Source organism: Pectinophora gossypiella, chromosome 7, assembly GCF_024362695.1.
Source record: "Pectinophora gossypiella chromosome 7, ilPecGoss1.1, whole genome shotgun sequence".
Lineage (NCBI taxonomy): Eukaryota > Metazoa > Arthropoda > Insecta > Lepidoptera > Gelechiidae > Pectinophora > Pectinophora gossypiella.
In genome coordinates this window covers 13,080,764-13,107,028 of record NC_065410.1, presented here as the reverse complement: position 1 = coordinate 13,107,028, position 26,265 = coordinate 13,080,764, and the positions used below count along the sequence as shown (strand labels likewise).

Below are 26,265 nucleotides of genomic sequence, written 5' to 3'. Positions count from 1 at the left end.
CTCTTTCGTACCAAGCTGTAAACTGTTAGTGTGAAAGAAACATTATATCACTCGTCCCTTTCGCGCTATGTCATAACTATCTCTGTCCTGCTGCATTAAGAACGTTCCCGGCAGTAAAAACGCGCAAAGCAGATAAGACCAGAGTACCAGAAAAAACAATAGGGTAGTTTCCAACTAGTCAAATCAGTTACTTTTTACTAAACGTCAAAACACGAAATTGCTATGGAATTTGTATGAAAATGCAACCTGTGACGTCATAGAAAAAAAACGACAAAAGTCACACTTATTATTATATTTTTCTTTATTAAAATTCATAAAAATGTTAAATATAAAAAAGAAAACGTTTCTTGTCACCTATCAAATAGATCTGTCTTTATTTAGTTATCAGAATTTTAATATTTTTTCTTTGACGTAGGAAACTACCCAATTTGAAAAAGAGTTTTTACCACGGGATTATTCCCGGCGAGGGCACATCACTGGTCCTGCTGTCATTCTAATCATGCTACGTGACAAGTAGTATAAAATTATCCTAAAACGGTAGATAACATTCATAACTAGTACGTTACAGCTGTTACATTTTGGTTATATATAAACTATTTTTAATTTCAACTGCATTACAAATCCAACTTCATTTACTTTTCTAATCGACCGAACAAGAAATGCTGAATGTGCTAAACAACTATTAAAAAACATACAAAATCAGTTTTACTGTATCTCTAAAAATATGACCCCCTGTGTACACTGTCTCCTAATTAGGATTTTGTCTATGGCACTTACTTATGTTCTATAGGTCGAAAAGGATCTTCTGGCATCCATTTCGATATATTCTCCATTTACAATAACAACATAACACCTGTATCAGCCCTCGCGGCACGGCTACCCCGCCGCGCACTGCGCGAATTATATCGAGGGCTTTGACCAATAACTGTACGACGTTTATCCACATAGATAACATTCGCTGCGTTTATTGGTGGAAACCCTCTATATAATTCACGCCGCTCGCGACGCGGTTGCCATGGAGAGCCTTTATAACAACTGTTAAAGCTTTAATTTTCATAGGATGCAGCGTTAGTTCCGATTATGGCCATGTACCTTAACATCCTTGACTCCACAGCCATAATGAGCCATATCTGACCATAGACAAAATCGATTTCTGCATTCACATGAGAAGTCGTGGATAAATACCACTAACATTTTTTAAGGCTAGACACCAAGACATGTACATATTTTATAGTTAAATATGTCTTATTGCTATAAAAGGTTCTTTCCACCATCATTAACATCATGATAAAGACGGCAGTAGTAGTTTATTTTTATGCAACAACTAAAAGACAGAGTATAAACAAAGATTTATTTTTGAAATCATATTTTTAGAGACACTATTGTTTCTTGTATTGCAACATGAAAAAATAAATAAATCTCATCTTACCATCTACTTACACGATTAATTGAGACAGAACAACATATTCACAAAACTTACGCTACTATTAACTAGCTATTCAATCAATATATTCGATTCAATTAAACAAATTAATAATCCAACAAACATGTAAACGGTACAAAAAATGTATCTTACATTCCACACAAATATCACAGAGCAATATAACTAACAAATATATTAAAACAATATTAAATTAAGAATTAATATTCAAAACATGACATTTAAATCTACTACATATATGGTGCTGATTCCATTACACACAATCTAAATTTATTTTAAGTTATACCTGTTATTTTTTTTATCCGCCAAAAAGGAAACGGACGGGTCGACAGGCATAAAATTTATAAAACACGTCAATTTTATTCTTAAAATTTCACATTGGCGAATATTTCGACCAATTTGACAACACATGTAAAACGGGTTGCGTAATAGCGAGATACCTACCTGTGCGATTCGCCCGGTTCATTCATTCATTTTAAAATTAACAGTTGTCAATCATCCGTCTTTTTTTCTTTTCGGCGGATAAGAAAATGTCAGGTATAACTTAAAATAAAATTAGGATCTGCGGAAATCGGAATCATTTTATAATAGTAATTATTAAGCGATATTTTAGAATTATTTGTTAAGTCTTGCAAAGTATTTACACATACCTATGTACCTACTCTAATTATACTTACAATGTATAAAGTCCGTCGCACCGCTCTTGTACTTTAGATATTTGTTTTCACTTATTTATTGCTATTATACGAAGTCATTTGAGTTCACCCCGGACACTTCATACATAACACATCGTTTTACACGGACACTACACATTGACGTTATCGTATACTCAGATATGTGTGTGTGACGCCATACGATTCAAGACTAAAGTAAAGTGAGGTGAAATAAACCTAGTGCAGTTATGAATTATCATTTTTTTCCTTCGTCCATTTAAGAGTCAGTCAGGCAAAGATCATAAGACAATGCTGCCTATTCAACAAATTAAATAAATCTTGTTTTTTATATAAAACCATATTGCCAGACTTAAGAAATAGCTTTACATAACACGTTTATTTTTTAGATTATTCGTTTAACACACATGCAGACATCAGTCAACATATTATGGCGGGAAACTCATGAACTAAACATAGGTAGATCACAGAGCGTCTTCACATTATCTATTACGATAACGTCAACTAACGGACTCCGATATAATAAAATACCGTTATCGAATCCCGATATCGTGTTTACTAACCAAGTTAAGAAAGGTTCCGTTTACAATAGACGGCTTCATAAGATTTCAGCTGCTGCAGCGCACACGCGACGCGATAAATACAACAGGCTTTGACCAATAAACGCAGCATATGCTATCTACGTACCAAGAGCTACGCACGAGCACAAACCGGACATTCCATACAAAAATCTCATTTTTACCGCGTAAATACGGGCAAGACAACCAGCCCGCGCTCTCTTCCTTACTCCTTAGTGGCTTGCGGCCACTTAAGACTAAAGCAAGACCCAGAGGGGATGAGATCGTTATTATGGAGGTATTGTACGAAGTTTATCTACATAGACAACATACCCTGCGTCTATTGGTCACCCGCGGTACATATCGCGTATACTATGCCGCGAGTTCCAAACCCTGCAGTACTAGGGTTGAAAGGTCTAACGTAAGGTTATTTCGATTGCAAGGTGAGATTAGCTTTCACGACACCAGCAGTGTGAACACAACTTTAGGTCAGGTAAACGGATTCCTTGCTGCATACAGTGCCGACGCCGGAGTTGATCTTGATGAGCCATAATGTCAATGGAAAGGTGGTTTGATGTGGATAAATTGCTTCCAAGTCAGCTATCCTGAAAAAGCTGTACTTTAGAAGTTGTTCTGGATTTTAAATGATGGCAACATTTCAGTCAGAGAAACTACTGCCTTATTGTTCCCTAGAAGTAGTATGGAGAATGCTACACTGACAAGAGCGTGGCTCTTAAATTAGTGATGATGTGATCAAACACAAATATACTTTACCGAAATATTTACAATAGACTCTTAACCACCGCTGATGAGCTATGACTGGAAGGTATTCCAGGGGAGTACCATAGAGACAGTTATTGTACATCGAAAGACCTAATGAAATGGGGCCCCACCACAAAAGTGTATTCTAGGGGCTGGCAGACCGTAAATGCAGTGCTACCATGCGCGGTTTCGAAAAAAGTTCCGTTCCTCGGCGGGCCCAGAAAAACCCCTTTGCCGCCTCTGTGCGATGATAGCTTAAACTCTAGGGAGCTGATGATGAACACTTTTACTACTAACCAAGTCATTCATTAATATTAATTAATAAACTAGTAGTTTTTATAACGATTACCATCTTAATGTCTATATAACTATCCTATCATGGTATTATAAATAATAGTTTTGTTCAAGGAAGCATTATACCTCTAGTCCTACACCCCATTCGGCGTTGACTACTATAGTAACAATACAATAATCATTTTACTACATTTCAGATATGCTATTGTGCTATACTTACGAGTACTCTAAGTGCATAATTCATTCAAAACAAGAGCTTGTACATCCGTTTCAATCTAAGCCAACCCTTTCATTTCTAGGGTATCCCTTTCATTTGTAGGATAGCCTGATAATTTTGAAAGTAACCCTTTCATTTGCAGGATAACCCGACAATTTAGAGGGTAACCCTTTCATTTGAAAGGGTTATCAAAATTAAGAATGACTCTTTTTAAGTTTAAGAATAATTAATTCTTTGATTTAATCTATCTCCCAAAACTTGTAATAGGTTTCCATCTCGGGCTCTATTTTAAACCTAATATTTATCTTATCCAAGGGTTTAAATTTTGATCCAGCTACTCTCAAGCTTTAAAGTACAATACATTTGATTGCAATAAATAAAACAAAATACACTAGAAAAAATCCACCACCACCCGGTGATGGTGTAATAATTAACACGGTCATCCGGCTTGACAATAGCTGCAGGTTCAACTCCCGTCCAACTCAGACCTTTTAGATTTAATTATCTCTTTGTGAGTTTCCCCTAAGCACGAACAAGTGCTATAAAAACAAAATCCCTTAAAGTATACAAAGAGAGCTGTCGCAGTTGTCGAGTCCAGGGTTTATGTAGTTCATCATAAGAGACTACTCACTGATAAAACTAAGTCACATCAAGAGATGTCCGTAAATGGTTATGAATTGTCCAAAAACACACCACTTAAAAGGCAACACTGCACTAACGTCCATACTTAACTTTACTACGACAATGGCAACATTTAGATATTGAGCATTGCTTGTTGGCGAGCAAGAAATCAGTGGAAATCCGTTCCCATTGAAGGAAGAAATGGGAATCGGTTATTGTTGAGTTGTGCTGGTCGTGAGTCAACATACCTACCTACCTATACCTATACCTTAGTAGTACAAGACTCTTGTGATGATAAGAAATGACTAATGCTCTAGGCATATCGATATTACCAAAATGAAAACATTCGGTTCGGTAAAGGGATAAAAAGAATCTCAGTTTCCCATGCGTCCAACCGACGAAAATTAATCAAGACAAGTATACAGAAATCTGTAGATTCTACTGCTGTTACTGCAGTTTAAGAAAGTTTTTTAACTAAGAATCTATCTATGGTGTAATCTGATAACACTCACAATACATAGTCATCACAGCCATATGAAGAATCCTTTTGCTACTCAACAATAACTTTCGCCTCTCCAGGTCGCTCGTCGATAACCTGTGAAACTACGCGAGAATATAGAGAAAACGCTCACAATGCTCAATATCCGTATCCGATCCACCCGTTCAGTTGGTGTCCTGTCGTTCCCGGAGCGGCGGCCTGGTGGTGCGAGGCGGGCGCTAGAGCAGCGCGCGCGCGGGCGCGGGCTCGGCGCGCGCGCGGGCTGCGCGGGCGGCGCGGGCGGCGCGCGCGGCGCTGCGGGCGCGGCGCGGGGCCCGCCGGGGGGCGCGGCGTCAGCGCGGCGCCGCGCTGCACGCCGGCGGCGCCCAGCGCAGGCAGCCCGCGTCCACGCAGCGCGCGCGCTCGGCGCGCCGGGACACCTCCTCCAGCACCTCCTGCGGGACAACGTCCTGGTCAACTCTTTGCTTCCTAGAGTGATGGTCATCCTCATGTGTCAGCATATCCGAACAGACGCTTGAAAACAAATGACAGCGTTTCGCGCGATATTTGCAATCCAAAGAATGCAGTTCTATAGGAATACAAACACAACAAGAAATCGTTATGCTCCGATTCCATTCCACTTGAGTGGACGTGTATTTCACCGTCTTTACCTAGCGTGTGGACTTACTGAAATCCTTAAATCGGGGTCTGCGTGCGGCACTCGTGCGAAGCAGAGACGCGGAGCTAAATAACGATGACGAGTAGACTTTCAAAACACATGTAACCCGTTTGATGACTTACTCAAGACCGGAGTTAATAAGACAGGAGAATACCATATCTGTTCTGTAGTGTGAACAGATATGGTCCCAGTTAGAAAACCAAATTAAATCTGTAAAAGGTCACTGACCTGTTTCTTCAGCACGATATGCTTCCCCTTCCAGTACTTCATGAGGCCTCGCTCTTGCAGCGTCGAAACAATATCCGAGGATGCTATAGCCAGGTCTTTGCTCAGGTCCCGGATGCACAACGTAGGTCCAGGGGCGGAACATAACCGCTTCAACAGTGCTTCCTTCCAGTAAGACCGGTAGGAAATCAGACCCAAATCCGACAGCGGGGTTTCAGGAGAGCCCACTTTGCCTTCCACTTTGGTTAGAAGGTAACCTAGTGAAAAAAGTTTACAGTTAGCATTAATATACCATTATATTAAAAACTAAGTCTATCATTACCAATAGTCATTACCGATTGAAAGAGGAAATTTAAAGGGGTTCGAATAATTTGTCTTCTGCGTTCTTTTTAGAGACAGCCCTGCACTTAACGGACAAGATAAGATCAAGAAGTATTTTGCAAACTGTCGTCGCTCCAACGTAACATCCAGTTATTGAACACAGGCATCTCATCAACTGGAGTTGTGGAACTACCAGAAACGTAGACTTCTAGAACCTTCTGTACAGTTCTAGTGAACCCAACTTGTAAAACAGAAATAGGCTTGAGTATCACGTGTTGATTGATAACCACCAGTACAAATGTCAATATTTTCGCTACGTACAGAAAATCATTAAGATTAAGATCTGGACTGCCTTAGTTCATAAATATTTCTGTTGAAGCTACAGGAAGTTTATTTATCGAATAGGCACATATTTCTAAGGTAATAAAAGATAAATTAAACGATCGTATAATAATATTTTTTGCTAGTCTACAAACCAAACTCTAATGCTGTAGTTTATTTATTAAATAATAAATAATAATTATTTATGTTTCAGACAAAATAGGCAGTCGATGGATATCAGACGGACAGATGCCAGTCAAGAAGCGATTCAATAAGTGTCCCCGTTTTTAATTCCAGCACGAACCGCCAAAAAGAGAGCCGGCGACAAAGCCGCTAAAACAATAATTAACCGTCAAATTTCTCGCATCTACAATTCGTCGGTTACGTGTAACGCCCCCTCGACGGGGGTGTCTACGGACTCCCAGACTACGGGTACACAGTCTAGACGGCAGACCGATCCATACTGCAGTGCATCGATCGAGGGGGCGGCGGGGTCGACGGCCGCGCCGCGCCGACCCCCGGCAAAACAAACCCGCGGGGGCGCCGATGACCGCCCAGGTGAACTCGCAAAAATTAGGGTATTTACGACTATTGTAATGACCGATCGAGTTTGTGATAACACGTACAGGGTGTACTAGTTAAATTCACCAAACATTGTGAATGAATGACGTATGTAACTATAACTCTGAGGTATTAACTAATTAAATATGCATAGTGAGAGACATACAACTCAGCCCGTAATCTTGTGTTGTTTTTGGTGAATCAGAGGATAGTAATATAACCAACTGGCTACCTGGAGACTCTGAAGACAACTTGTAGCCAATCGTTATAAAATGGTAAAAAAACCTGTGTCCGATACAGGTAATGAAAATGACGAACATTTTTTGACGTGACTTATTCTTATTGTAGGGCCTCGGATGGTTTTCAAACGAACATTGTTTTACAGCGCGGAGGTATATCCTGTATCCTATACGGCACTTGCCATATTATTAAATTTTTACTAAAACAGCAGCAACAATATAGATACAAGGAACCAGACAGTGACGGAATATAAACTACTATTGCTGTTAATATGTATAACTTAAAGGTTCGATGTTGGCATGATTTAAAAACAAAAGTTCGTAAATAAAATTAAAAAAAACATTATTTTTTGAAAGGACATTGCGGCCACACTTGAGTTTTTTATGTTGGACAAAAAGCTGCCTATCCAAAACACAAAGTTGGAAAGGCGCGTAAAGATAAAAAGCTCCAACGGGTTAGTTACCATCGGCCCGCGGCGTAAGTTTGTTTGTGACTACAATGTTTCACAGAGCACAATGACCGGTTAACTGAAATATAAAAATATAAACCGAGCATAATAACAAAATAAATACCTATTGTTTTCTATTGTTCTGTTGCTGGCACGGTTTCTGCTTGACGACTTATTTTGAACTAGGCATTACTATTAAAGGTTTCTGCAACCGAAACACGGGAGATACCAGTTGCCAAAAATCTTCCCGCGAAGTTTGATCACGAACCATCCATACGAAACGAATTACCGTGGAGTATGTGTTTGTATCCCGATTTATCTATCTTATAATTCTCTATCTAATCGGCGCACAATTCAATTTCCGTCAATATTTTTTTATTAATTACTTTGTATTAGATAAATCTGTCAATCAACCAATCACGCGAAACTCTTCTGCATGAATGCTCTTATACATCACCCTATGTTTGAATCTGCCGCGAGCCACGTCGCGCCGCTTTACGCGCCGCGTTTAGGATACGATTTGTACGACGTTGTGTTTTTCTATGTATTCAACAAATCTTGTTATTTATTTTTAGATTCATCATCATCATCAGCCGATTAACGTCCCCACTGCTGGGGCACGGGCCTTCCCTATGAATGGATAGGGAGACCGGGTCTTAAACCATCACGCGGGCCCAGTGCGGATTGATCGTTATTAACGACTGCTAATGCAGCCGGGACCAACGGCTTAACGTGCCTTCCGAAGCACGGAGGAGCTCGAGATGAAAACTTTTTTTTGTGGTCACCCATCCTATGACAGGCCTTTGCGAAAGTTGCTTAAGTACAACAATCGCAGACCGAGCGCGTTTACCGCTGCGCCACCGAGTTCCTCTATTTTTAGATTACATAACATAATATCACGCCTGTATCCCTAAAGTGGTAAGCAGAGATGTATTAGTATAAACTCCTACTTCTCCCCAGCTATGTTTCATTTTTTTTACTATTAATTAAATTAACAAAGTTGCAGCCCATATCTTGGTCAATATATCGTCCATTAAGTTCCCGGCGGTACACAAGCCACATACAAACAGTCGACGCGACGTTGGAAACTAAAAAAATTACGTTGAGTTAGGTTAGTTACCCGACGTTCGGCCTACTTTGTTACACTTTGTATCGCCTGCCTGACCACCACTGACCAGCTAACGTTAAAGCTCTGACGTTCTTTGTTTATTTGCACACTCGTGTTTATTTACTCCGTGGTCTAACAGCCTCCGTGGTTAGAGCGTTACGCTTACGATCTGAAGGACCGGGTTCAATTCCCGATGGACACATTGAAACTACTTTGTGAGTCTGTCCTTTGTTTGTTGAGGACTTTGCAGGCTTGAATCATCTGATTGTCCGAAAAAGTAAGATGATTCCGTGCTTCGGAAGGCACGTTGAGCTGTTGGTAAAACACCTGCAATAACCCGCAGTGGAGCAGCGTGGTGGAGTTTGCTCCATACCACATATCCGGTTGATTTAGGGGAAGACTGTGCCCAGGCTGTTTATGTTATATGCTATGTTATATTTACTTACAACAAAGTACTTATGTTTATTATTTTTTATTTGCATAGTTAATGATGGATAATTGTTATGGGCTTGCTGATCCCCTGATAAGGTTCATTATCCATCTTAGGACTTCGTGTCAACAGTGGCTGCAAGTTGTCTTTCATTACTTGTGGCTCTACCCACCCCATTAGGGACTACCGACGTGAGTTTATGCATGTGTGTGTAAATTTAATTCCGTCGAGTAGAATAGTAATTTGACAGAATGGCCATTTTATTTTCGCCGGGGCCGCTGGGCGACGAACTGTAACTCCTAGAGGTGACTTGCTGAATAATTGGTCGCCATTGCGAATTAATGGCGTTGTTGTGTCTGCTTTGCACAACCAATTCACGTTATTTATTTTTGCTGGAACGTGGTAACAGTCGAGTACTACTAATATTTTTTCTTTTTTATGAGACATAGCATCGCGCCCGTGTCCCTGAAGGAGTAAATGCTAAACGAAAAAAGCTATGAACTTTCGATGACCAAATTGGAGATGTTCTTAGAAAAGGTTTAATACGATCTACTCTGAACCGGCGTGCGTGTATGAAGCGATTGATGAATGTGGAGGAAGCAAGAAAAGTGTTTAGGATCGAAGCAAATGGAATTTTATAGTCTCTGCTTACCACGGTGGGAAGTAGGCGTGAGTTTATGTAAAAAAACTCACTATATTATATTACCCAGCCCCAAAGGTATCCTGAAGATCCTATGTGATAGGTGGGACTCTCCCCTTCTAATAAGGTGGATGGAGTTTCACACTTAATAAGCATGTTTTTATGCTCGCCCGAATAATGTCTTACTAACACTAGTTTATAAGTCATTTGTATACTAACATTCTATGGACTTTGTCCGAAATAAAAGATTTTTTTTATAATTAAAAAACTTGAAAAGAACTTCAAGAAACCTCCAAGAACTCTAAACGCTTGTAAAGATAAGGGACAGCGAGACAAAGTTACTTTCGTATGTATAATATTAGTGTGGATTCTCATAACAGTTACTTGTATCCAATTAGTGCTGTGCCTTCGTATTAGAGTACCAAAAATCCCTCGAAATCCAGACACTTTTAAGGTTCCTTACTGACGGTGTCCCGAACTCTCGGGATTTACAGGATCCTTAGTGATGTTTAGCCGGAATTCCAGGAATTAGGAACCAGGATTTCTCGGTATTATTCTTTAAATCGTCTATGTGTTTTTTTTTTCTTATATTTTTCGCTACTTCAGTAATATCATGAAAGTAGCTGTCATGTAAATTATGTATATCTGGGGCGCGGAGGGCCGTTCGCCCCTTGGCAAACACAAATACTCTACCTGTTTGTACGAATATTGTTTCAAGCGAGTCGTGTTTGATACCTTACTAGTTATAGAAGTATATTAGTTATCAACGTTAACTATGTTTTGTCTCATTTCTGGCATTTGCCATAATAATTATTAAATATAAAAAAAACTCAATGGCGTCCGCGGTCTTGGGTTCGTTTCCCGGACACGTCAAAAAATCTGTTTGGTTAGGACTGAAATCACCTGATTGTCCAAAAATAATAATATATTAATCTTTATTGCAGACCAGGGCCATATTTTAAATTTAAATTGGTGAGGCGTATCGTTGGTCTAACAGAAAGCTCGGTGAGGTGTGGATACTTAGTTCCCCTTGCGCTGGATGTACCTCTGACTACCCCAATTTGAATATAATCATGTGTTTATGTTATGTAGTATGTAGTCGTTACATGAGCTATGTCAGAGGCAAATGGCAGCTTAGTAACAACCCTGATACCAGAGTTGGTACGGTCGACATCGACCATCAACCTTACAACCCACACTAAAGAAGAATAATATAAATTCTTCGGTTAGACTAAACCATAGACTTGAAATATTTTCGCGCTGAAATCGCCTTTGTTTGATAGAGGGGAGTTTGAAAGAGTGGGACGTATTACTGATATGTTGTTCTTTTCTTGTGTGGGTTGATGAGCTCGGTCATTGGCCTCACAAGGTCGTCAGGCTCATTTTAGAGACGCCAAAGCCTCGTGTCGTGGCTCGTAGCGTTCCGTTATAGTCGTAAGACCGAATCTTCTTTTACAAAAGTTAAAAGACATTCCAGGCTACGTTCACCAAAAACCGACAGAGGGATTGCGTCCTCTAACATGATGGACTAATGTTATGGGCGATAGGCTGATCCCTTATCACCATAAGGTTCATCATATCCATCTTAGGACTTCGTATCAACAGTGGCTGCAAGTTGTCTTTGATTACTTGTGGCTCTGCCCACCCCATTTGGGATTACGGGCGTGAGTTTATGTATGTATGTATGTTCACCAAAACAATATAGATGGCGTTGTTCAGTTTAACGTGCTAATAACCTATTTTCTAATTACTCGGGTACATAATTATTCAAAAATACAACGTAATGACAAAAGCATCATCATCATCATCATTATCAGCCGTACGACGCCCACTGCTGGGCATAGGCCTCCCCCAAGGATCTCCACAAAAGCATATATAAAAATAGTTGTTGCTTGATATTTGGATCACATTATGTATAGATTTATGTTACTAACTATATTGCTACTCTTTATTTTGATCAGAATAATAACGGGTGGAAGATGTAATTGTGTCCGGGTGTAATAGAAAGGGTCATCATTGAAAAATGAATATATCTGTTATCCATGAAATTAGAAGGTCATCTATATTTATTTTGAGGAACGTACCCTGAACAGTCCCTCATTATGTGATACATAATGAGTGTCATAATGTGTGTGTGTGTGAGTGTGAATGTGCGTGCGTGCGCGCGTGCGTGCGTGTGTGTGTGTGTGTGTGTGCCTCATTGTGTGTTACTCACTGAAGTCTATAAGCAGCCGGCCATAGCCTTGTCTCTGGTACGGCGGGAGAGTCAGGATACACGACACGTTGTAGTTCAGGAACGAATTCTTTTCCTGTTGACAACAATAATAATAAATAATAACAATAAAAATGTATTTATTTCTACATATTATCTCGATATTTGCAACTACCCCTGTTCATGTGCGTTCGGCTAGTTTCCAAGTTACTTTACAAATCAGTTACTTTTTACTAAACGTCAAAACACGATTGGATTTGTTTGAAAGAGCACACTGTGATGTCATAGAAAAACGTGATAAAATGTCGGACTTATTACGTTTTTCTTGTTTAAAATTCATAAATAAGTTAAATAGGGAAAGAAAATGTTTTTCGTTAGTTTTAAATGTGTCTTTATTTAGTAATTAGAATTTCATGATATATTTACTTGGACCTAGTAGGTACACGAACAATTTAAAAGACCTCGGGAAATCTATGACATCACATAGAAAAACGTGACAAAATGTCGGACTTATTATATTTTTCTTGTTTAAAATTCATAAATAAGTTAAATAGGAAAAGAAAATGTTTTTCGTTAGTTTAAATGTGTCTTTATTTAGTAATTAGAATTTCATGATATATTTACTTGGACCTAGTAGGTACACGACCAATTTAAAAGACCTCGAGAAATCTAGAACCGTCTCGATATTTTCCTAGAAAAAGTTTCAATAAGGCGATTTACCGCGAATCAATTATGTTATTTTGTAACTACGGCTTCTATGACGTCAGCAAGTATGAGTGATGTGTTGTTCCTGTAAATTTTCCCACTTTGGGAACGTTCCCGGCGGTAAAAACGCGCAAAACTTGTGTGACAAGATCTTTATTACCTAACTTTTAGACAGATCTTCTTCTATCGTTTGGATTGTGAGATGGAATATCAACCTCATCAACCCTGGTGTCAGGGTTATTCCTGAGCCGCCATAGGCCCCTGACATGACTCATGTAACGACTACGTACTTACATCAGTAAGTAATAACCGGGACCAACGGTTTAACGTGCCTTCCGAAGCAAGGATCTTTTTACTTTTTGGATAAGCAGGTGATCTGCGTAATGTCCTAACCAAACTAGGGATCACAAAGTGATTTTCGCGATTTGTCCCCACCGGGATTTGAACCCGGCGCCTCCGGATCGTGAGCACAACGCTCAACCACTAGACCACGGAGGCCGTTTTAGACAGATAAGACCAGAGTACAAGAAAGAACAATTTGAAAACGAAAACCAACCAGGATCCTTACTATTAAAGAGCCAGAGAGAGGAGTTATTAGGTTGCCTGGAAGAGATTGCTACTTAGCAATAAGGCCGCCTATTGTATTTTGTTGTTTCCTGTTTGTGAAATAAAGTATTTGTTATGTTATGTTAAAGAGTTTTTACAACTTTGGGAACATTCCCGAGAACGGTACATCGCTGAGTATGACGCACTGACAGTATAATGAAGTCTACTGTGGTTTTATTTATAACACGCCTTTAGATCCTGGTAAATTTATATTTTAACTAAATAACAAACAAACTAAAAAATATTTACTATTAGAAGTTCATTTAAACCTACCTCTAGAAGCGACCGTTGTATAATTTTTAGTGCGTACTCAAGCAAAGCGTGTTTTTTTTTTTTTTTTACTTTTACATATTTTTCAATCATTGATTTGGTGATAAAATAAAAATGCCAGCCCCAATAGAGGTTAGATACATCGAGAATGATGAAGATGATTTCCTTTACCGCTGATCATTTGATATTTTGATAATCATTTATGATCCAAACATAAATTCCAGAACATTTTCTAAAAATATTGGGTTAGTCCGTGCTAGATTCAAACCTGCCACCTCACAGTGCGAGTTAAGCGTTCTTCCAACTAGCCTACCACGGCTCTGCCAAATAAATCAAGCTATATTTAGCGGTGTATGATAATAAACTTCTAACGTTGGTTTAACAGAAAACTCGCGGGTACTTAGTTCATCTTGCGAAGAATGTACCTCTGACATCATCCCCCTAGCATTATCTCTTTTCATAATTAAAACACATAATAACGGGTTCTTACCGCGCTCCCGATATTTCGACACTGTTGCAAGTGCCATGATCACGGGATGACTACATAATCCCTACTTTAAACGCGGTAAGAACCCATTATTATGTGTATTATTTCTTTTCTTCACAGGGTCCACTTACCTGTTTTTTTTACAGAAGCGACTGCCTGTCTGACCTTCCAACTGGCGAAGGGAAACCCAGACTAATACAGGTTAGATCATACATCCGAAAATGTATTTCTCGGGAAAGTGGGTTTCCTTACGATGTTTTCCTTCACCGCCGAACACGTGATAATCATTTATGATCCAAACATGAATTTGAAAACAAATTCGACAATATTTAGTTTAGGCCTGTGCTGGATTCGAACGTGCGACCTGGAAGTGAGAGGCAAGCGTTCTACCAACTGGGCTACCTCCGACTACCCAAAATAGGATATAGTCGTGAGTATACGTTATGTTATAATTACGAAACAGTAGACCTGCACAGATAACTAAATACTGCGAACATTTCACAGTATAACTTTTCACCAACAAACTGTATCGATAAAAGCGTATCTGGACGTGGTTGGCATTCGTTTGTCTGTGGAGTAAAAATATTCTGGGAACGCATCCGAGGTCAACGACCTGTCTGCGCTGATCCGAACCCCGCCTATCATACTCAGACGATGGGGTTGACCCATGATGTATTTATTCATAAAGGTACATACAACATTACATTGTCACCTAATGCGCTGTATGACGAGAAAACAATACATAAACTAATAAACAATTATTAAAAAAGAAAAATAAAACTATAAATAACATAAAAAAATACGAAAAATTACATTAAATAAAATTAAATGACACCTTATTTAGGGGCGATTTGTCTTAGGAAATTAGATATAGGAAAGCACGTTTTAAATAAAGTATTTCTAATTTGGTAAGTACTTAATGAAAATCTCCATCTTCTTTCTTTGACATGACTTATTGTGTATTAACTACATGACCGGACAAATGAGGAGCGCTGTGTGCTCTCACCCGGTAGAAATTTAAGACAACAAGCCTGAGGGTTCCCAGTTGCGCATTGAAAACCGCCAGCTAACGTACTCTAACTGTGGGGATGACAAATTAAACTTTATTATATAGGGGAAATGTCTGTTATGGAGTTTTACATTTGATAATGTCTGGATACGAATTGCACAGATCACCACATATCACGTTGGTCTAATAAAAAGCTGGGTACTTAGTTCATATTGCGATGTATTTACCTCTGACTACCACAATCGGGAAATAGCCGTGAGCATATTTTGTTAATTGCACAGATTTCGAACAAATCGGTAAAACATACCAAGCTCTGTTACATTGCCTTACAATACAATACAATACTCTTTGTTGCACTTAAAACAAATATTAAAAATACATTATAATAATTAAATAGGCAATCTTTAGGTTTTTTTTCTGTAGCCTGTTTGATGTCCCACTGCTGGGCAAAGGCCTCCCCCTTCTCTTTCCAACCCTCCCTGTCTTGGGCATCGTTCTGCCAGGTGTTCCGGAAGGCGTCCAGTTCGTCCCTCCACTCTCGTCGTGATCTGCCTCGACGTCGACGACCTTGTGGGGACCAATCAGATGTAATTTTGGCCCATCTTTTTTTTAACATGGGCCAAAATTACATGTTTTGGTATAGGAAATGAATTTAAATTTCCTTTAATTATTGATTGAATAGCCTTAGTTCATAATCAGCTAATTCCCTCAGACAATTCAAAGTAAACATGACGTGACGGACGGATAGAAATTGTTAAATTAATTAGTGAATGATCATAAAACTTATTTATAGACGTATAAAAGTCAGTTTCTCTGATCAGCCAAGTATATCGCGGACATAGCGTCGAGCGCACTCAATGGTCCGAGGGACAGGAATGTTCGGTTTTTCAACGTTTTCATTTCATCCGTGCATCGACATCGGAATTACTACCGGCTGTATTTACAATTCGACCCAGTTTTAATTGGCTACTCGAGTGTTGTGTTTAAAAATGTACTTACATTTATTATCACCAGTGTATTTTTAAAACTTTAATTCGCTGTTGGACAGGAAAAGAAAAATCTAAAATTAACTGTTAGGTTCGATTTATCAGAGAAAGAATTTCTTAGCAGAAGACACATTACAATATTAGCTGGCAATTTAAATTGGAAACATTAAAATATTATCTGGCAACAGATTCTTACTAAAATAAGTGGTAACACATAAGTTTTTTTTTTTATATGGCAATACTGTCCTACCGGAGCGTGACCATGCACGCGTATTTGTAATATTTCTAAACTTTCTAAAAACCCAATAAAACAAACAGTGATTTTCAACAAAAAGGAGTATAAGTTTTCACCATCATTTTTCTATTATAATTAGAATAAAAAATATCATTCATATATAACGTAAACAGCCTATACATGTACCACTGCTGAGCACAGGCTTCAAACAACCGGATATGGAGCGAACTACACCACGCTGCTCCTCTGTGGGTTAATGGAGGTGTTTTTTACAATTAATCACAACAAACCATCAGCCTACATATCCAGGAAAAATATAAATATTTAGCTAATGCCATCGTTAATATTATTGAAAACATCCCTTTTTTCGATAGAACTTTAAGAACCTGGTAATCAGAAAAAAAAACAGAGCATCACGCCTGTATCCCCGAAGGGGTAGACATAGTGTATAGTATATATATACACCCACTCCTCGCCAGCCGGTTAAGTCCCCTGTAATAGGAGGCGACCCTATTGCCATTAGTCGGACACAAATTCTGGAAATCACTTGATATTGATATCAATTACCTATAATCCGAACATGAACTCAAACTCATAAAAGTCGTATTCAGTGGTAGAGCCTGAGCTGAAATTCGAACCCATGACACTCCGATAAGAACCAGGGGGATTAAAAAGGCCACATTGAAACAATTCATCTAAAAAAGCAATATTGCAATTTGACACTTGCGCATGTAAAAGTAAGTGCGCAATCCAAACAAATGTCAAATAGCAATATTGCTTTCTTAGATGAATTGCTTCGATGTGACCATTTTAACCCCCCAGCTTGTCAGAAATAAATAATTGTAAGGTATTAAAAACGTGAACCCGTCACGTTTTCCCCTCAGTACCGGGGGGCAAGCACCGAGTGACAATTTACCGATGTAAACACGAGGGCAGACGTCTAGACTGGTACACACACCTAACGAAATAAATCTCTATTCCCGAGTACACTTGCCAACAGATTTTAGAAGGGTTCTCGATGGGGATTAATCTTCTTCATAACATACATAAACTGCCTATATACGTCCCACTGCTGGGCACAGGCCTCCCCTCAATCAAGCGGAGGGGGCATGGAGCATACTCCACCACGCTGCTCCACTGCGGGTTGGTGGAGGAGTTTTTACGGCTAATAGCCGGGGCCAACGGCTTAACGTGCCGTCCGAAGCACGGAATCATCTTACTTTTTCGGACAATCAGGTGATTCAAGCCTGAAAAGTCCTTACCAAACAAAGGACAGTCTCACAAAGTGATTTCGACAATGTCCTCCCCAATAACATAACATAACAAATACTTTATTGCACAAACAGGAAAAAAACAAAATACAAAACAAAAGAGAAACCATACCATCAATCATATCGTGTGGGTTGTGAGGTTTACCAAACCCCTTCAACCCTAGTGTCAGGGTTACTATTGAGCCGCCAAAGGCCTCATGTGACATTTACTAAGTTACATCAGTAAGTAGCAACCGGGACCAACGGCTTAACATGCCTTCCGAAGCATCTTACTTTCGGACAATCAGGTAATCAGCCTGTAATGTCCTAATCAAACTAGGGATCACCAGGTGGTTTTTGTGATATGACCACATCGGGATTTGAACTCGGGACCTCCGGATCATGAGTCACGGAGGCTGGGTATTAATAAAAACATTGCGGTGCATACATGAAGAATTTGACATAATTGTTTTCGACTTAAGATTAATTTAGTTTTTAGTTTGGTTGGTGTAACAGAAACCTCTGACTACATCAATTGCGAAATTGGGGTTATCCTTAGAAAAGGTTTAGTACGATCTACTCTGAACCTGAGATATTTTATATTATAATATATCCTCGTAAGGCCCGGATTTCCAGACACAATAGTTAAACAATGGGATTTGGATTTTAAAAGGACTTTGGGCCTTACGACCATATAGCGGGATCCACCATCTCGCTGTGGAGCAGCGTGGTCGAGTATGCTCCATACCCCCTCCGGTTGATTGAGGGGAGGCCTGTGTCCAGCAGTGGTACGTATATAGGCTGTTTATGTGTGTATTATGTATAGCGCTATAGTGCATCATAGGAATACTAAGTACAATACAAAGATAGATACGCTTACGAGTACCTACATAAACTACATAACAATAATAAAAATTTAAATCCTTGATCATTATGAGTTTTTTTTACAATACCTACTGTCGGTTAAAACTATTCGTGCTCTTCGCGGTAATTGGGAGTGACTGTACTTTATTGTTGTGTGTGTAACACTTCATTTTGAAAGTACAAGAGTTAATTTTAAAGGGTGTCTTCTTTGTGCTACACTTTACAGGGATATACTAAAAGTATGCATATGTATACTTCATTTACCATACACAATTATAAGAAATAAAAACCCCTGACTCACGTAAGGTCGCAGGTCTGAATCCAGCACAGGCCTAAACCTATGATTTTCCTAATCGTTTTTCGAATTCATGTTTGGATCATAAATCATTATCACGTGCCCTGCGGTGAAGGAAAACATCGTGAGGAAACCCACATACCCGAGAAATGCGTTTCAGAGGTATGTGACCTAACCTGTACTGGGCTGGTTTTCCCTTCGCGGGTTGGAAGGTCAGACAGGCAGTCCCTTCTGTAAAAAACCGGACCTGTCAAATCTTCAGGTTAGGTAAGAGATGATGAATTATAATAATTAAAAAAAATACTGAAAGTGCTTCGGAAGGCACGTTAAGCCGTTGGTCCCGGCTATTAGCCGTAAAAACACCTCCACCAACCCGCAGTGGAGCAGCGTGGTGGAGTATGCTCCATACCCCCTCCGGTTGATTGAGGGGAGGCCTATGCCCAGCAGTGGGACGTATATAGGCAGTTTATGTTTACTGAAAGAAAATTCAAAGGGGGACGGAATGTTATTGCCAATCTTGCCAATCAAACTTTTCACAACGATGTGAAAGAATTTGTTTATTAATGCATAAAATTCAATGTTTAGTGAACTTTGGCTTTGTTAATTGTTCCTTTTTATGACATCCAGAAAGTCGATGTTACAAAATAATAATTAAGCGTTAAGCTGTTGGTCTCGGTTACTGCTTACTTATTGAGCCATGTCAGGGGCCTTTGGCGTCTCAATGGTAACCCGGACTCCGGGGTTGTTGGGGCTGGTAATACACCTCACAACCCATACAATAGAAGAAGAGAGAAAAAAATAATAATTTTTAATTACCACTTAATATTAAGCGTCGCAATAAAAACAAACAACAACGCGTTTTAAAACAACACCATTTAAAAGTAAAAAAAAATACGGCGACTTCGTTCGTTATTAGGCAGAAACGTGACCCTTTGCGTACTTGACAAAATATTACGCGGGATAAATTAGCAAACCTAGCGAACTTCGTAGACGTCGACAAACGGTTCACAATGCGATATTTCTTCAAGGGTCAGAGGGTATTTTTAACGATTCGGGAAGCCCCTCCCCCCGGTTCGATGACCTGATGCTGCAGACAGAGTGCAGTCTGGATTTAGGTGTTTAAGTTGTGGGTTTTGCTAAAATATCCATTGCTCATGCGGCGAGACGTCTGTGTCTGCCTTCGACGATTGTCTGGTTTTTCTGTGCCGTCTATGTGTGGGTGTCGCCGGATTTATCCGGTTTGTCTACGCTTTTAATGTCCCTTTGATTACTTTATATTTAAATTCGTTCGACGCAGACAAGACAGACGTTCATACGGTATGGGTTGCCTCAATTTCACTGGAGACGTAATGGATCAAAGATACGTTGTTTGTTTTCTGTCGATTCGAAATTTTACTTGCCTCAGTAAGGTGTACGAGTAAAATCATAAATATTAATTAACCATTAGATTTTTTACAATGTAAAAGCTTCGTATCAACAGTGGCTGCAAGTTGTCTTTGATTGCTTGTGGCTCTGCCCACCCCATTAGGGATTACGGGCGTGAGTTTATGTATGTATGTATGTATGTATGTATGTATGTAAAAGCTTTACATTAAAGTTTTTACATTTTAAAAAATGTTCATTGGAACATCTTCGTTATTTTTAATAGTTCGAAAAGTCTAAGTAATAAATCTCAGTAATAAATTAACAGCAAACTAAAAACCGGTAATAAAGAAAACCGTTTCTCAATTAATTTCAACAAGTTAACTCCAATAAAAAACACTATTGTTATCTTTTTATATTTCTAAATATGAAAATTACGTGGCCGTCAAATCACATCAGACGTCCGGATATGACGTAAAACCGGATAAAAGCGGCGGCACAATAAATCCGGTTGTGCACGGGGTCGACGGCCGCGCTGTCTCGACGGAACGTATACCTACGTCTTGTACCTATAACACGTCTTCGCGTCTGTGTTGGTTTTGGTTTCACGAAAAACCGGATCAAATTAGACTGGCAATGCTGGTTGATTAATAAGGTAAATAAGTTTATAAGTAAAATAAATTGGTTTTGAAAGGAATTGTAATGAAATTATTTATTTATTCACTAAGATCACAAACACATTATCATTACAGGTAAAATCCCAAGTCCATATAAAACAATGCCAAATCGTAAACTAATCTTACGAATTAAATCAAATTAGATATAATAGAATTAGAATGATCTTTAATAAATAAAAAATCTGTTTAGAAAAGTACCTACCTAGGTTTTATTTCATTATCGCATATACAGAGTGACTTTATATTTAGTGATACGATTATATTATTTTACACTACTTCAATTCAATATTCAAACTGGATATTTTACAACATATAACAACATATGCTCGCGACTATATCCCAATTGGGGTAGACACTAAGCACCCACACCGATTACTGATACTTAAAACGTTCTATAAACCCAAAAACAGATCGAAAGTTTCACTAGGTACCTACATTACTTATTACATTCAGTCGTGTTTGTTTAGAAGTGACCAATTCAAACCATTTCAATGACGTGCAGGGCTGTTTACAGTAATTTCCATTGTGACGAAGTTTATAGCACGATTTTATCGAAAATGGTAATTAAATGAATCATTTTAATGTTATATTATAGTAGAGCATTGATTGTATCATTAATTCTTGATAATAAAGGGTCCCTGCCTACTTTTATTACTAAATATAAACTCCTCCCCCTGATTCCTAACAGGTCGGGCAGAGTTACAAGTAATCAGAGACTTTTCATATGAAGGCATCATCTCCATAGATAGTATCATTCCTATAGGCACATCTTTTGATAAAGAAGTGATTATGGGTGAGAAAAATAAATATTATCAGAATTATCTTCTTCTATTGTTTGGATTGCGAGGTGGATTGCCAACTTCATCAACCCTGGTTGAACAGAATTATAATGTCAAGCCATAAACTACTAGGTGGACTGCGTAATGGAATTGTTATTTTTGGTTTTTAATTGTGATAAGACTATGCCAGACTCACTGACCCCCAAGACACAGGTATACCAAGTTTGGGGGCCAGAGAATCCATTCATTGTATACTACATTAACCAATAACAACAATGTATCAACAATTATATTGTGGCAGATTATGAAAATAAATAAAATTTATTATTATTATTATAACTGTAATTGGCCTCATAAGTACAACATTAATGTAACTTTTTAAGCTTAAGGTGCTGTTGTTATCCCAAATATATAAATAAATAAAAAAATAAACTGGTCACGTTAACAATAAAGTTGACATCATGTAACATAAAATGAATTAATTATTGTCCTACATAAGCTCACGACCATATCCCGATTGGGGTAGTCAGAGGAACATCCATCGTAAAACGAACTCATACCCACACCTCACCGGGGTTTCTGTTAGACCGATGTGATACTTAGTGGTGAGCCGTATCGCCGTCTACATATAATGGTCATGCCAACTATTAGTGAAAACTGCACTCAAGTTAAACTCTGGTACTGGAATTGGTGGGTTGGAACCAGCGATCCCCGATTTAGAAGCAAGCCGATGTAGCACAGGACCAAGTCTTTATTGACCAATTATAAATAATTTTATATACTTAAGTGTACAACACCTACTATTGAGCAGGTACTACCACCATTTTATTTCCGTACTAATTATAAAAATATCCAAGCGCCATGAGATCAGCCGTTTAAACTGACAGCTCGAAAAAAAAATCAGCTTTAAAAAAGAAAAACGTTCGTTTAGCAGAAATACAGCGCTCTCAAGTTACTACGGCGTAGCGACTACGAGCTACGTCACGTTTTACGCCGACTCGAGTGCTACGCTGCTACGCCCCGCCCGTATTGAGTAGTAAGCCTAGAGGCTGTATGTACGTACTTACGGAGACGAATATGAGGTTTTGTCTTTAGGTTATATACCTCTAGTAGATACACTGCACACACACACGCTCTTAATATATGTTTTTGTAAACTACCTTATTTTTATAAGTAAATATTATTATGTATTCATTTAAGTTGTATTTGTGGGAGACACGGCTTCCGTGCCTCACTTAGCAGGGTCCACAGAATACCAGCGTCGTGGCTCGCGCCGCGGCTTATGCTGAGTGAGGCCCTTTTATAAAGGACACCACCACCATCGTTGACCAGTCTATACTCAATTATTTGTATTTCTCGTGTATGTTGTCTTTTTATTTTTTATTATGTGTTTGATTGTAAGTTATGTGTTACTCCATGTTTTATATTATATATTTGTTATTTACTTTATATTTGTTTCTGTGGTGTCCCTTTATAATAAACGTTTCTTTCTTTCTTAGTAGTATAATACAAAGTTAAAAGAGTAGAGTATGTTTATGCAATGTCGGCCATTAATTTAATATCCTTTAACGGACGGGGAAAACTGAACATGGTTTGAAGTTTTACTGCCTACACCATCAATATTTATGACAATAATTGCTGCTACTTACACCTATAGTCACACCCCGGACACCTCATACAAACACCTCGTTTTACACAAACACTACACATTGACATTATCGTACACGCGCATCTGTGTGTGTGACGTCTGACACCATACGATTCAAGTCTAAACTATGTTCGAGGGGGCTGGGGTAAACCTAGCTCAGCCGCTGGTGGGGAGAGTTGCCGTTCTATACTCTATACGTAGTATTATTCCTTATTCTATGCTATAGTATAAATATTTTTTAAAGGGGGCTCTATACCAAGTCAACAGAAGTCGGAAATATTAATTTATGCGTAAACGTAGTATAACATAAATAGCCTATACACGTCCCACTGCTGGGCAAAGACGTCCCCTCAATCCCCTTCCATTGATCTATTTTTTTTTCCTGGCTAAATCTGCAATCCAGTAGTGTCAAGTGTGTCTTCCAGCGACGGTAGCTACTCTTAATTAGCTAATCTATGACCACTCATTCTTCTGAATGCTCTAGTATATCTTTTCTCTTGAGTCGCTTCCTGTAAGTTTGAATGGTAAACTGGATTGCCAATTCATTGGGATGTTTTTTCAGCCTTGCTTGGTAGTTTAGGGCTGAACCCTTTGATCTAAATAAACAAAAATATAACGCACTACATGTGACGTAAAACAGCACTTGATTAAAACTAAATTAGTAGATGCAATAGTCGTGTTTTGAGAATAAATCCGCGAGGAGCGATTAAAATCGTCCCGGGCTGGGTAATTGAATGGCTGGTACGAATCACACGCATCATCGGCGTATAGTGCCTGTGCCAAACCAGCTTTCAGCTTTTTTTCAGGCCAGTGCCACAGAATACATACAGGGTCTTAGTGACATCGTAACGAACATTTTGAGGGATGATTCAGACCATGATTCAGACCATGATTCTGAGTTCATATTAAGTGAAAATAATTAAAAAAACAACAATTTTCATAAATTTTCACTTGATATCAACTCAGAATCACGGTCTGAATACTTCTCCCCAGTATTCGTAACAGTGTCACTAACACCCATACGTACTTGTACCTGTACGTACTTAAGAGGTGTAAGTGACATCGTAACGAATACTGAGAGGGATGATTCAGCTCATTAGTCTGAGTTAATATCAAGTGTATCGTATCGACTTGTAACGCCATGTTATTATTAATAAAATTCTGTATTCTGGAATTCTCTATCGCAAAAGTATAGTATTGAAAATAATAATAAAAAATTTTCGACAGGAAATACGACTTGATATCAACTCAGAATCACGGTTTGAATCATCATTCCACCTATTGTATATTTGTGTGAGAATATGCGGGAATAAATATTTAGATTTAACTTGATACGGCATTATTTTATTTTTTTTGTTTTGTATTGTATTTTAAGCTAATATCATGTTAGAGACACAAATATATGTAAATACGTTTTATAACGTAATAAGTTAATAATGGTGAAATTACATGGGAAAAACTACTTTCGAAACTGATACCGACATTTAGAATTAGTTTAGGATGTTACGCATCAAAACTGTATATTAAAATTTTCATTAAATTAAAAAAATCCTGTATGGAACAGAACATATATATCCCCATACCATTTTAATTTATAACTTTAGAAGCTATATTACGATTATGTATTATGACCCTGTGGCTGTGACAGACTTCGCGATCTTATGGGTTCCTTGTTTGTAGTCTTAACAATATCACTAACTTCCATTAAATAATTTATTTAATTTTCTCTACCCCTCCGTATATATAACCTTTAACTAGAAATAGCTCTTTCACGACTTTTATTATTGTATTCCACAAGTAACTTTCTCTCGTATAAACTTTCCAAGGACCCGCACACATCACAGACAGATTTTTAATATTATCAGACAGACGGCCCGTTGTAAAAACGATGTAACTTGTAAACATTAAAAACGAAAATATCGAATAAAAGATTCAATTTACAACGAAATTTTGGAAGAGAAAGCAATGTGTCAATTAAGCTGTAAGCTCCTCAAACAAAATAAAACAAAATAATTCCGTCTAAGGACTTCGTATCAACAGTGGCTGCCCACGCCATTAGGGATTATGGGCGTGAGTTTTTATATGTACTTTTAAAACCTATAACTATAAAATTGCCAGAAACATAAATTTTCACTGTACGTATACATTACTGTAGCAAAAGAATAAAATCTGACGTCATCTAACCCAACAACTAAAACCCAACTACAGAAAAAACGCCCTCTAAAAATTATGGAACAAGAATTTATTTCTCCGTTTTTTTTCCGCATAATGATGTTTAGGAGATAACCGTGGTCGTATGCCAATCTTTCCTAAGAATTCGCTTACCACGGCATACGACCACATACCTAAACATAATTGAAAATAATTCGTAACTAATCAAAAACCGTACCAAAAGCTCGCGTCCCCATTAATACCAAAACACGCAGTTACACCGTCTCACCCGGCTGGGGGGTGGGGCGGCTGGGGGCGACGGTCAATGACCCGCCAGCTGACGCCGCGTCAATGGCGGGCGTACTACGCTCACTATGCCTATAACATACACGCACTAGACATAGGTCGGGGTCCTTTTGACGTCGCCGTGTTCTACTACTATTCTTAGCTGCTTCTACTATCAGCCTATAAGGAGCACGTATTTTGTGGTTTAGAGATTAGAGACGAATTGCACTAAATTACCACAGATTATACGTACAGGGTGGAAAATGCCACTTTATATTAAACAGAATCATAATTTAAGTTAAAACATTCCCCTCAGTATTCCTTACGATGTCACTTACACTCCGTACAAGTACGTACGTAGCCATACAAGTATGTATGGGTGTTAGTGAAACCGTAACGAAAACTTTGAGGGATGATTCAGACCATTCCG

At 38.6% G+C, this 26,265-nt stretch overlaps 1 protein-coding gene across 1 annotated transcript in view; it reads right to left on the bottom strand.

Moving 5' to 3' along the window:
* Positions 1-5,394: 5,394 nt before the first annotated feature.
* Positions 5,395-26,265, bottom strand: part of LOC126368320 (histone acetyltransferase KAT7) — a 30,045-nt gene continuing 9,174 nt past the window's right edge. The window contains exons 9-11 of the mRNA XM_050012229.1: positions 12,230-12,323; positions 5,949-6,202; positions 5,395-5,496 (exon numbers count right to left, since the gene is read on the bottom strand). Coding sequence (XP_049868186.1) covers positions 5,395-5,496; positions 5,949-6,202; positions 12,230-12,323 — 450 coding nt within the window. The remainder of the gene's footprint in view (positions 5,497-5,948; positions 6,203-12,229; positions 12,324-26,265) is intronic.